Source organism: Antedon mediterranea, chromosome 5, assembly GCF_964355755.1.
Source record: "Antedon mediterranea chromosome 5, ecAntMedi1.1, whole genome shotgun sequence".
NCBI classification, from domain to species: Eukaryota; Metazoa; Echinodermata; class Crinoidea; order Comatulida; family Antedonidae; genus Antedon; species Antedon mediterranea.
In genome coordinates, this window is record NC_092674.1 from 1,636,379 (window position 1) to 1,650,739 (window position 14,361).

General features: G+C 34.1%; 1 protein-coding gene across 2 annotated transcripts in view; it reads right to left on the bottom strand.

Annotated features, from left to right (window-relative positions):
• Positions 1-873: 873 nt before the first annotated feature.
• The window catches only part of LOC140050454 (anosmin-1-like), a 44,122-nt gene continuing 30,634 nt past the window's right edge, over positions 874-14,361 (bottom strand). For both annotated transcript variants that reach the window (XM_072095641.1, XM_072095640.1), the window contains 4 exons: positions 12,764-12,935; positions 12,135-12,355; positions 11,850-12,000; positions 874-5,279 (listed from right to left, as the gene is read on the bottom strand). In XM_072095641.1, the coding sequence (XP_071951742.1) occupies positions 5,155-5,279; positions 11,850-12,000; positions 12,135-12,355; positions 12,764-12,935 (669 nt within the window). In that variant the 3' untranslated portion in view covers positions 874-5,154. The remainder of the gene's footprint in view (positions 5,280-11,849; positions 12,001-12,134; positions 12,356-12,763; positions 12,936-14,361) is intronic.

Consider the following 14,361-nt stretch of genomic DNA (forward strand, 5'->3'; position numbering starts at 1 on the left):
CCTGTGTGTGGGGAAAGGGGTGGAAAATATCAGGGGCCAAAACGGAGGATGAACCTAGTTGAAGACGAAGCGCTGAGTCTGATAGGGGAAAGGGAAGATGTCAGGTGCAAAAAAGGAGGTAATGATGCACCTGGTTGAAGACGAAGAGCTGAGTCTGATAGGGGAAAAGGGGAGGAAGATGGCAGGTGCCAAAAAGGAGGTAATGCACCTGATTGAAGACGAAGAGCTGAGTCGCCGCGCGCGTGTTTGAATCTTTGAAGATGTTATCCCGATAGATTTTCGATTCGGTCCACTACTACAGCACCAATTTAGCACTAATAAAACAAGATCCGTAAGTAATTATCATAATGGAAAACGGCAACGTTAGCATTTCCACTAAATACTGTAGATTAGTGCTGAGAAGAACAAAAACAATGACGCCGCAAGCAAAAGCCATAAAAACACCGTTGAGATTCCATAAAATGTAACTCAGTTCATCAACCTTGCGAGTATTTGGCTCGATCGTCATTTTTACTTTTACCCGAGCGAATTATACGTATAGGTCGGTATACGTTCTTTATTTGAGCCCGTTGCGGTAAGGAGAAACACTCGTGAAACTGTATTATTGGTGTTTAATGTAGTTAATAGAAATAACGTATAACCCGTAGTTTTCTCTAGCCATCGGACCGAATCCGAGCTCTGAAATTAACGCACGTTCAGTTTCCCGAAATTGTATCAAGCCATCGGATCGATCCCAGTGTGAACGTAACGTATCCCAGATTTAGCCAAGAGCGATGCATTGGTGATTTTCAACGCATTTGGACTGGTATTAGTGTGATGTAGACCAACAATATAAAACGTTCTCGGTACATAAAAACAAGGAATTTCTATAACTTAAATTCACAGCATTTTTTATTTTAAGCGGTTATAATGTCAATCAATATTTCAATTTAATAATACAGTATTTTCATTAGCCTTCCAAGTTCCAGTCACGCCTTAGTGTTTATCCAGTTAGGCCGGCCACACACAAAATGGATGTGTACCACATGACGTTAAGATTTCCCCTCCCACCCATAAACCAAATACCGATCTTAATTTTAAAGTATTACTTAAACTTATACTTAAAATTATATTAGGTCATATTTTGCAGCACCACCAATTATTTGTACAAGTCACATTACAATTAATATTTGTATATTGATACATAGTTAGGCATACATCATAAATATTCATAAATACTCATGAATATTATATTTATCACAACTGGGGGATATGCACGTAGGCCTACTCATCTATATCATTAGGCTACTAACCATTAACCTAAAAATTTGCCTTGTTATCACTTCCCATATCATTATTACTGTATCATGATTACAACGCACATTATATACTTGTTTTGTACAATGATTATATAGAATACGATCCGAATAATGGGTATTAATGCCATATCAAATCGTGAATAAATCAAAAATCATAATAATATTGAACCACTTACATAATTAATTATACGGACCTTTTTCAAAATTACAGTAAAATAGGTTTCACGTTTAATAAACCAGTTTACTTTTCTTATTATGCGTCAACTCGTAACGCGACGATATGGAGAATTCTGCATCCATGATTAGTAATGCAATAGGCTGCGTTTAGCGTTGTTAAGATAACATAATTGCATTTTTTGAAACGCGTTTAATACCCATTGTAGTATGCGTTTAAATGTTGACGCACCGGCATTTAGTGTAATTTAGTGTACTTAATTACTTTTTTTATAATAAACTAAAGCATGAATGCCGCTGCGTTATTAACTCTTAACCTTGGTTAACACTAGAGACGCAACTTAAGAACGTAGATTCAACGCAAGAACGTAGACGCAACACAATCGTGTTGACCAATGATAAGCAACAGTTCAAATAATCATCGTGATTGGTCAAATCACTTACGCTGCGTTGTTACGTCCTCGCGTCTCTAGTGGGAACCAAGCTTTACGCTGCGTTGTTACGTCCTCGCGTCTCTAGTGGGAACCAAGCTTTACGCTGCGTTGTTACGTCCTCGCGTCTCTAGTGGGAACCAAGCTTTATGGTGTTGATACAAACTGGCTAAATTTTCATTGCTATTGTATATTGTAAGAACCATCATTTGTCAACTTACAAATCCTAATAATATAATTTATGGTCGATATCTATCTGAGTGGGTTTGAACACTATCTTGCTCCAAGCTAATTAGAAGTATAATAACCAATTATCAATTCAATCTATGACTAAGGCTGAGAATAAGCATCTGCTTAAACAAACATATGTGGACTTCAATAACAGATTGTAATGTCTATAAGATTAGACAGCAGTAACACCCCCACCCCCACAAAAAAGAGTCTGATGTGCCCAAATATGGTAGTAATATGACATCATCATATCCATATATGGGCACATCACATTTTTTTTGTCACATGTTTGATAGTGTATACACAGAGCTTAAGTAATTCGACTTCAATAATTTAAACAAATAAATTATGAAACTATGAATAAATGAAAAAGAACAAAAACAGCTATAGCAGCACCTAATATGGCACCAATGAGCGCCCTCTCTTGGCTGGAAGACACTGATCATCTTGCTGTATAAGGGATAATCATAATTATTAATCAAACTATAAATGAAACATAATACTAATTTATGAACAACACCAACTTAATCAAATAACAAATTTGGGACGTGATGAAATAACAAATCAATGAATTAATGTAATACTGTGTTTTTTTTTCATTTTCTATACTATATCTTAGACATTCTCCACAACCTGTTCTACCCATCACATAAATCTTAATTTTCATTCTCTTTTTTAACAATTGTCATGTCTGTTTTGTCTATAAATTAGTTTCACAATAAATATCATGTTTGTGTATAAATATAAATAAAATTGAACTGAATTTGAATTTCAATTATCTATAAAAGTTACCAATACAGGCCTAAAAATTTACAATTTAAATGTTTTCATTTCACTTTTGTCTTTTTCTAAACAATCAACATTGCAACAAACTTAAGAATGTTCAAAACTTTTTTTTTTGTCAAATATTAAAATATTCTTCGGAATCAATGACATTATCATCATACTACAAAAACTTAAACCACAAAATACACTGTAAACTTTGACCTTTCATATTACCCGCTTTTAGTCTCAAATTGTTATTGCATCAACAACTTTCTTATATAAACAGACGCAATATTAATGCTGCTAAAGTTATAATAAACGTATATACACTAATACTTAGCAAATCAACTGGTTAAAACTATATCTCTATTCTATTAATAATATATAATGTACAAGTCTATACAGTGGATATATTCACATTACAGAGTATTTATCCTTAATCTTGCCTTTCTATACAATATATACATTGTTTAAACCTGGTAATACAAGTTTAAACCTGGTAATACAAGTTTAAACCCAGTAATACAGCTTTAAACCCAGTAATACAGCTTTAAACCCAGTAATACAAGTTTAAACCAAGTAATACAAGTTTAATCCAAGTAATACAAGTTTAAACCAGTAATACAAGTTTAAACCAAGTAATACAAGTTTAAACCAAGTAATACAAGTTTAAACCAAGTAATACAAGTTTAAACTCGGTAATACAAGTTTAAAACTGGTAATAGAATTTTAAACCTGTTAAAAGTTTTAACTGATTTAACTTAGTACCATACAAGTTTAAACCCAGTAATACAAGCTTAAACCCGGTATACACATGTTTAAACTTGGTTACATAAGTTTAAATCCAATAATACAAGTTTTAACCCGGTAATACATGTTTAAACCCAGTAAGCGCCATTAAGGTTATGTCATTATATTGATTTTGAATGCATAGCAACAAACACAATTTCAGATACGGGCATAATTTGTACAAACAAAATATATACAGTAAAATGGTAAGTCACATGGTTCTATTATGTAATTCAGAATTACATAATAAATAAACACCCAAACTTATTTTATCAGATGTTAATATGCATGCATTATTTACTGCATATAAGATAATAAACAACAGCAAACAATGTATGACATAACATTCTGAAAACTAAATAAAAAAACAGTAACAAGCTTAATTGTTGATATACTACAGACCTCTCAGCATTTCACCCACAAAGCAGACTTCATGATAAATTATTTGTAATTTAATTTACGGTATATAAAATATTCAAGTATCATTTGTAAAATATACTTTTTTATGTTTTTATTCATAATAATAAAACATTTATTTATGGGAATTTATATTGCTTTTAAATTTATATTTCATCCAAAAATATATAAATTCAAATCCATTACAAAGATAATTTGGCATCAATGTTAAAACGTTTTTCTAAAAATATATTTTGAACACGAAAATTTTACTGTTATTTTATGATATTCTAAATTTTAAAATTTGTGAGTTAAGTTTGGTTGGACATAACACAATGATGTAAGCAAAACGCAAGTAATTTGACCAATCACAAGTGATGGCTAATTTGAATGGTTGATTGTCATTGGTCATTCACTTGCGTTGCGCTTACGTTGTGTTAAAGTGGGAACCAAGCTTTAGTGCACCGAATTATATTAATGCATTTTCTATACTGTAGGTTAATAAACTTCAGAGTAAATTATAGTTCATAATATAAATAGGTCAAATACAACCATTATAAGTATATCTATGCATATGGCCTGTGGGTACTGTATATACAATACTTGTACACCTGAACTGAGAGACATTAATGGATGATACAACATTCACGGATAATATTGGTTGTCATGGATATCTCTAACTCAAGATTATTAACATTATGCAAGACCAATAGGAGATTAAAGTGGAGATACATTGGTAAATACATGTTGTAGGCCTATGTAGTCACATCACAGAACACAAACATTGAATAGACTAGTCAATAAAGAACAGACATATTTTATATAAAAGAAGTTTTATATCTTCATCATGCCTGTATTACCATGTATTATGATTACTACTTCTATTTGTAGGAACATGCCATGTGTCTATCTGTTTGTCTGTCTGTCTGTCCTGTAAGTACCTGCTAAAATATCCACTTCACTACATTTGTTCACACACAAAAGATATACAAAAATAAACATAAAATCACATTCACACTTAGAATACTCACATATTAAATAAATAATAGATTATAAAACTATAATAAATATCATGAGCAAAGCCAATGTATTGTGATTAATAAAACCAGTACGAACGGACAGTTAGTTGATAACCGCCAACATGAACTTGGAACATCTCGTGTCGAGTCACCATTAAATAAATGATTACGATAACCTGAAAAATAAATAAAATATTATTGAAATATATACATACATGTAAATGCTTATACGAGTGTGAATTCTATGGAAAATTACTTTAAAATGATGTGGCTGAACGACTAGTAAATAGAGTTTTATCTATTTGTAGATATTGTGTCACAACAGAAACACCAACCTACAACTCCACATATAGATGCTCTTATAGATATAAACAAGTGTTTTAATTCTCCCTTTCTTATGCAAGAACAAGGATATTTCCACTTACTTACAACTCTGCTCCTAAAAGTTCTTAAGCTCTGTCTACACTATCAAACTAGTTTGACAAAAAAGGTGTGATATTCCCAAATATGGTAGTAACTATGGGCGGCCATTAGGGCCAAAATAGACAAACTTTGCCGTACGAACAATTCCGCTCCCGTAAGGCAAACTAATGGCGTTAAAGACATAATTCCTCGAGTGACAAACAAATATTGCCGTACGGACACACACACACACATTGCCATATGAACAAATTGCCGTATGGTTAAATTGGCGTAAGGACAAAAATTGGCGTAAGGACAGAAATTGGCGTAAGGACAAAAATTGCCGTAAGGACAAAATTGCCGTAAGGACAAAAATTGGCGTAAGGACAAAAATTGGCGTACAGTCTAACTAAATATAAACGTTGAGGGTAGCATAGTATTTTAAAACCACGTGACTGAAACCACTCTGTGTCCAGTCCTGCTGGGGATTAAAAACATAATCGATCATTGAAGGCCTGTGTCAAGCTATGTCTTACTTATGGTTTTTATGGTATTAGAAAATAAATATTTGTGAGAAAACGGCGGATTGCTCCTCGGAGTCACTTTGATGGGATTATACTAGGGTACCTCTTTAGTCGTCCAGTATAGGCTAAGTTAGAGTAGGACCGCTGGTCCCATTTTTACTCGGAATTTATCTTTTAAATCTGAGTGTAATAACTCAATTACGTTTTTTTATATATAGTGAAATTTGATACTGTATTTGTGAGAAAACGGCGGATTGCTCCTGGGAGTTACTTGGTGCATGAATTAAAGAAAAGAATAATATTCCTTAATCCATGCTTGGTGGGATTATACTAGGGTACCTCCTTAGTCTAGTATAAGTTAGAGTGGAACTGCTGGTCCCGTTTACTCAGCATTTATCTTTTAAATCTGAGTCATGTAACTCAATTACGATTTTTTATATATAGTGGAATTTTATACTGTATTTGTGACAAAACGGCGGATTGTTCCTGGGAGTCACTTGGTGGGATTATACTAGGGTACCTCCTTAGTCGTCCAGTAAAAGTTAGAGTATGACCACTGGTCCCGTTTACTCAGCCCTCATCTTTTAAATCTGAGTGTAACTCAATTACGATTTATTAATATTATAGTGAAATTCGATACTGTATTTGTGAGAAAACGGCGGATTGCTCCTGGTAGTCACTTAGTGGGATTATACTGGGGTACCTCCTTAGTCGTCCAGATGTTAGAGTAGGACCACTAGTCCCGTTTACTCAGCATTTATCTTTTAGATGAATATGACTTGGACAAGTATACCAACATGACTATAGTTGAGAACAGTGTTAAACGGTATCGTACATTAATGTTATTTGTTGTATTTTATTAAGTTTATCCTATTCTTTATCACTGTGCTCAAGTATACCAAAATGACTATAGTTGAGAACAGTTTTAAACGGGATCGTACATTAATGTTATTTGTTGTATATTGTTAAGTTTATCCTATTCTTTATCAATGTTCTCAAGTATACCAAAATGACTATAGTTGAGAACAGTGTTAAACGGGATCGTACATTAATGTTATTTGTTGTATATTGTTAAGTTTATCCTATTCTTTATCAATGTTCTCAAGTATACCAAAATGACTACAGTTGAGAACAGTGTTAAACGGGATCGTACATTAATGTTATTTGTTGTATATTGTTAAGTTTATCCTATTCTTTATCAATGTTCTCAAGTATACCAAAATGACTACAGTTGAGAACAGTGTTAAACTACATCGTACATTAATGTTATTTGTTATATTGTTAAGTGTATTCTTTATTCTTAATAATTGTACTAAATTATTAAGAAAGAAACAGTAGTAAGCATAACATTTCCCCACTCCTACATTAGCATGGTAGGACATTGTAATGGTCGCAGGTGGCTCAACTTTATTTATTACTGCAATAGGATGGACATGGTCCTACTACCACCTTACCATCCAATAGGATTCCAGTAAATTTCCTTTAGGGCCTACTACCATGTCAATCAGAATTCAGTAATTAAATGAATGAACCCCTCAAGTTAACAAGGAAATCAGCCTATCCGAATATACCAGTAGACTTCGTCGTACAGTCGTACTGTGGTAATAGTTGAGAATTCTCAATAGTCAATTTGGTATATTTTATATACCTGGCAGGACTGGACACAGAGTGGTTTCAGTCACGTGGCTTTAAAATACCATGTGCCCTCAACGTTTAGATTTAGTTAGACTGTACGCCAATTTGTCCTTACGCCAATTTTTGTCCTTTCGGCAATTTTGTCCTTTCGGCAATTGTTGTCTTTACGGCAATTTTTGTCCTTACGCCAATTTGTGTCCTTACGCCAATTTTTGTCCTTACGCCAATTTAACCATACGGCAATTTGTTCATATGGCAATGTGTTTGTGTGTCCGTACGGCAATATTTGTTTGTCACTCGAGGAATTATGTCTTTAACGCCATTAGTTTGCCTTACGGGAGCGGAATTGTTCGTTCGGCAACGTTTGTTTATTTTGGCCCTAATGGCCGCCCATATACCTCAACGAACACCTCCGTCTGCACTTTTTTCTTCAATAAGCTCTGTCGTCATTTCCTGGGCTATTTATACCAAAATTTTGTGGCGGGAATAATCTTCCATATTAGGAGTAACAATTTCCAAATATAGAAAGATATAATTTAACCCGGATGGTAGAAATTGCAGCAGATTTGTAAGGGTATTCCCATGCAAAATGCTTGCCGCGAAGTGAAAAGCGAACCGGAAGTCACTATAACTTGGCGATGCTCAGTGACCTGCGCAGTTAAAAAATATGGGCGGCCATTAGGGCCAAAATAGACAAACGTTGCCGTACGAACAATTCCGCTCCCGTAAGGCAAACTAATGGCGTTAAAGACATAATTCCTCGAGTGACAAACAAATATTGCTGTACGGACACACACACACACATTGCCATATGAACAAATTGCCGTATGGTTAAATTGGCGTAAGGACAAAAATTGGCGTAAGGACAAAAATTGGCGTATGGACAAAAATTGCCGTAAGGACAAACATTGCCGTAAGGACAACAAACATTGGCGTAAGGACAAAAATTGGCGTACAGTCTAACTAAATATAAACGTTGAGGGCAGCATAGTATTTTAAAACCACGTGACTGAAACCACTCTGTGTCCAGAGTCCTGCTGGGGATTAAAAACATAATCGATGATTGAAGGCCTGTGTCAAGCCATGTCTTACTTATGGTTTTTATGGTATTAGAAAATAAATATTTGTGAGAAAACGGCGGATTGCTCCTGGGAGTCACTTTGGTGGGATTATACTAGGGTAGTAGGAGCGCTGGTCCCGTTTTTACTCGGCTTATCTTTTAAATCTGAGTGTAACTCAATTACGTTTTTTTATATATAGTGAAATTTGATACTGTATTTGTGAGAAAACGGCGGATTGCTCCTGGGAGAGTCACTTGTTGGGATTATACTAGGGTACCTCCTTAGTCGTCCAGTAAAAGTTAGAGTATGACCACTGGTCCCGTTTACTCAGCCTCATCTTTTAAATCTGAGTGTAACTCAATTACGATTTATTAATATTATAGTGAAATTCGATACTGTATTTGTGAGAAAACGGCGGATTGCTCCTGGTAGTCACTTAGTGGGATTATACTGGGGTACCTCCTTAGTCGTCCAGATGTTAGAGTAGGACCACTAGTCCCGTTTACTCAGCATTTATCTTTTAGATGAATATGACTTGGACAAGTATACCAAAATGACTATAGTTGAGAACAGTGTTAAACGGTATCGTACATTAATGTTATTTGTTGTATTTTATTAAGTTTATCCTATTCTTTATCACTGCACTGTGCTCAAGTATACCAAAATGACTATAGTTGAGAACAGTGTTAAACGGGATCATACATTAATTTTATTTGTTGTATATTGTTAAGTTTATCCTATTCTTTATCAATGTTCTCAAGTATACCAAAATGACTATAGTTGAGAACAGTGTTAAACTTGTAACATCGTACATTAATGTTATTTGTTATATTGTTAAGTGTATTCTTTATTCTTAATAATTGTACTAAATTATTAAGAAAGAAACAGTAGTAAGCATAACATTTCCCCACTTCTACATTAGCATGGTAAGACACTGTAATGGTCGCAGGTGGCTCAACTTTATTTATTACTGCAATGGGATGGAAATGGTCCTACTACCACCTTACCATCCAATAGGATTCCAGTAAGTTTCCTTTAGGGCCTACTACCATGCCAATCAGAATTCAGTAATTAAATGAATGAACCCCTTAAGTTAACAAGGAAATCAGCCTATTTGAATATACCAGTAAACTTCGTCGTACAGTGGTAATAGTTGAGAATTCTCAATAGTCAATTTGGTATATTTTATATACCTGGCAGGACGCGATTTTTTTTTCCGTACGAGAGTTCCTCCATCGGTTCGTTTCGGACTCAATCGACTCTTCGGTAAGCCACCGATACTCACTGATGCGTGACAGCAACCACAAAACGTGAGCAGCTTCTTTGCACGAGTGACAAATTTATACATACTAGGCTATACTAGAGGCCTAATACTATACTCACTGTAAATATAATAATAAATATTAATAGTAGTACTGAACGTCATTGTAATAATAATAATAGTCCTAGAATTTTAATAATATAATACTGTATAGGCAGCCACAAACCAATGTATGTACACCATCAGATTCACAAACAGTAACACACACACACAGCAGCAGCACTTTGTTGGTCGTCACACTAGCAACTTAGGCCAGCTAGCCTAGCCCTACGTACGTGTGCTTCAATGTAGTACATTCCATCTACAGTACTATTTTTTATTTTAATAAAATGAAGTAGTAGGTTAGAAATTATATGTACAGAAGTAACACTAACAGATGTTTTTATCAAGAAAATTACAATTTTCTTCAGGTTTTTAAGTGTAACATTTGAAAAATTGTATACATTTAGGCCTAGTATTAGTAACATGTATTCTTGTAAGTTGTAATGTATAGAAACACACGCTTGCTTATAAAGCGTTTAATATCGTGTTAATTTAATAATTGATGATAGTATCACATATAATTATAAGCTTCCTGGAAAATGTGTTATTATTAAATGTATTTGTACTATTGCAGTCTTGTCAGTACCGTAATTGAATGTTTTTTACTTTGCATGTATTTTTTATGATTTTCCAAATTACATATAATAAACAATAATATTAGTTGTAGGCCTATACTCCAAAGTTGCCTATTATTAAAAGTCTGAAATCTTTTTTTCAAGATTGGGGATAATTAATACGTACACCTTTAACGTAAAATTTCCATTACCTTACAATATAAATATTAATTTAATAATATTATTTTAAAAGGTATAAAAAACATACACTGTGCATAGGAATTCCTACTGTACATAATCATTTTAAATTCAAAAGTAATACCATGCATAGGCTTACACAAGCTAGCCTAGCCATGGGCTAGCTACAATACCATAAACGATAAGAAAAAGAGCCTCTCGTTCGTGACAAAAGGTCGTTCAACTTCAAAAAATAATATCTGATACGACCTACTATTGGGTCGTAGACCTAAATATCTTCAATATGCTATTGGGTTCTTAATGTAATTACTAAGTAGGCCTAGTATTTATTAATTAATGTCATCAAATCAAAACTCGTATTAGTGTAGATTTATTTTACTATTGTGAGAGCCTGTGTGAAAGTAAGCTCGCGGTTTGTAAATGTAAATTGTATTATGTTGTCACGCATCAGTGAGCTGACTTTACCGAATACCGAAGAGAGTCGATTGAGTCCGAAACGAACCGATGGAGGAACTCTCGTACGGAAAAAAAAATCGCTGGCAGGACTGGACACAGAGTGGTTTCAGTCACGTGGTTTTAAAATACTATGCTGCCCTCAACGTTTATATTTAGTTAGACTGTATGCCAATTTGTCCTTTCGGCAATTTTTGTCCTTACGCCAATTTGTGTCCTTACGCCAATTTTTGTACTTACGCCAGTTTAACCATACGGCAATTTGTTCATATGGCAATGTGTTTGTGTGTCCGTACGGCAATATTTGTTTGTCACTCGAGGAATTATGTCTTTAACGCCATTAGTTTGCCTTACGGGAGCGGAATTGTTCGTACGGCAACGTTTGTCTATTTTGGCCCTAATGGCCGCCCATAAGTAACATGACATCATTGTTTCCATATATAGGAACATCACTTTTTTTGTCACATAAAGTTTGATAGTGTAGACAGAGCTTTAGACATAAACAAGCAATTGGATTCTTACATTTTACTGCAAGAACAAGGATATTAGCACTTACTTGTTGGTGGAAGGGGTGTATTATCATAAACCCTAGGAGGTTTAACAATGATTGTTGATGTTCCACCTCCTCCTATCTCACACAATGACTGCACCTTAATCACATACTGTACACCTGACAGCATGTTGTCTAACCTGAACCAATGCTGATCCTGGACAAATACAACAATATATAAACAAAATTATGTAAAGAAAAAAGTTAGTGGTTGAAACTATTCTCCATATTAGATTATTTTACTCCCTATTTGGATTTTTTTTCTCTTATATGGATTAGTATTTTTCTTACCCTTGGTAACGTCTTGGTCAGTGCTGTTTCACTTTTAATCATCTCAAACCTTTCAACAACATGTTTCTCTGGTGAGAGATGCCGTTGACCCCATGTGACCTGGTAACCTGTCACCATCTCTGGTTTGCGTGAGGGCACTTTCCAATCAATTGAAAGACTAAGTTTAGCTCCAAGACTAAAATGATGACTTAATTCCATAGGATTTGATGGAACATCTGGCGCTATTGAAAAATACAATTGTTTGGTTTTAATTTATGTTAGAAAGAAAATTAATTATTATATTATATTTCATATTATTAATTTATTATCCAATAAAAATATGTGTCAGAACAAATCAATCGAGAGAGAAATCAATCAATTGAGAAATCAATCAATCAATCAATCGAGAAATCAATCAATTAATCAATCGAGAAATCAATCAATTAATCAATCGAGAAATCAATCAATTGAGAAATCAATCAAACAATCGAGAGAGAAATCAATCAATCAATCGAGAGAGAAATCAATCAATCAATCAATCGAGAGAGAAATCAATCAATCAATCGAGAGAGAAATCAATCAATTGAGAGAGAAATCAATCAATCGAGAGAAATCAATCAATAAATCAAGAAATCAATAATAAATCTTACCTGTAGTAGGGCAAGTTGGCTTTTGTTTGCCCTTAACAATAACCTCATTACAAAGAGGTGTGTAGAAAAACCGGGTAGTTGGCTCGCCCTGCCGGAAGTTGCTGTCCACTGAATGAATAGTGACTTTATACTGGCAATCAAACATCAAGCCATAAAGCATGAACTCTAAATCCTACACAACATAGATTGATAATCAGTTTACACCTTTCAATTTCACTTCATAAAACTTAATTGCGGAAATTTGATTTATCCGAAGCAATCAATTAAGGATGATGGAGCGTATAGGGTTTTCTTAACAGTTTCATTTTAAATGTCACACATTCTTTTCACTCGGCTTTCTGTCAAATCATACCCATCAACTCTCATGCATTCAACAACATGTTTACTAAACAATATTTTCTCATTATGTTTAGTTTAAAACATGCATTTAAAAAGATCAAAAACATGTTCCTCCATTTTATGAAAGTCATACAGTAAGCCAAGCATGCTATGCAGTTGAGTAATACAATCATGGACCTATACATTAGATAGATAATTTATAGGTCCATGATACAATGCACTACTACGATTAAAAGATTCTTGGAACTAACCAGAGAGGGCGGTATGTTACACAAGTATTATAATAATAAACTAATCTTGTTAGAATAACATTGCCATTTTCACACTTTGAATGAACACTGAATTATCATATCAATACCATTACTACAAATATAAAGCACAGACCTACAATCAAGGGCACAACATGCCACACATTGTATACAATATAATGTTAACTGCAGCAGAGCCATAGCATAGTGGGGAGGTTGCAATTGAAGAAGCAACCCCAACTCTGAGTTTGGGACATTTTTAGAGATTTAAATTTTACACTTAAAACCAAATTTTCGTTTATAGTGAAGGACAAGGTTATGTTGTCCTTCACTATTAACAAAAATTTGGTTTCAAATAATATTGTTGGAAGGAGATGAATTTTTTCAACTCATAATTGTTGTTAAAAATAAAAATTTCAGTTAAAGCCCCATTCCCTACGTTTTTTAGATCTAATTTAAGATCACAAACTATATTTAATGTAAAAATAATACTATATGGTCCTATTGCGATAACTTTTTTCGTCTTTAAACGGTTAAAAATGTGAAAAATAAATTGATTCTAATAATTATAGCGGCCCGCTATAAATCCCAAAATGCATTGCGCGCGGATAGATATTTTTGTTTTTCACCTGTAATTCGCCCACTTTTCGATCGATCGTGAAGCCAAAACAAATGGAAGACTCCTAACTTTTCAGCGAAAATACCGGGTTTTCCCCAATTTGTATCAATGGAGTCTGGCAAAAATAGAAAGACAATTAATGCAGCAACTATACAACGTCAGGCTAGGTATATAGCTAGCGTACGATGTTCGTACGTTATCGATGTTTACCAGCTAGGCCTACAAAACTAAGCCTAGCTAGGCTAGGCCTAAGACCGTCCACGAGAGGTCGATCGCCGCGAGCTACTTAGGTAGTGCATTGTTTCTCACTTTTTATCATAATTTACCATAAAACGTACATTTAAGACAAGGAATGACATGGTTTAATGTTTTTAAAGTGATATATATGTATT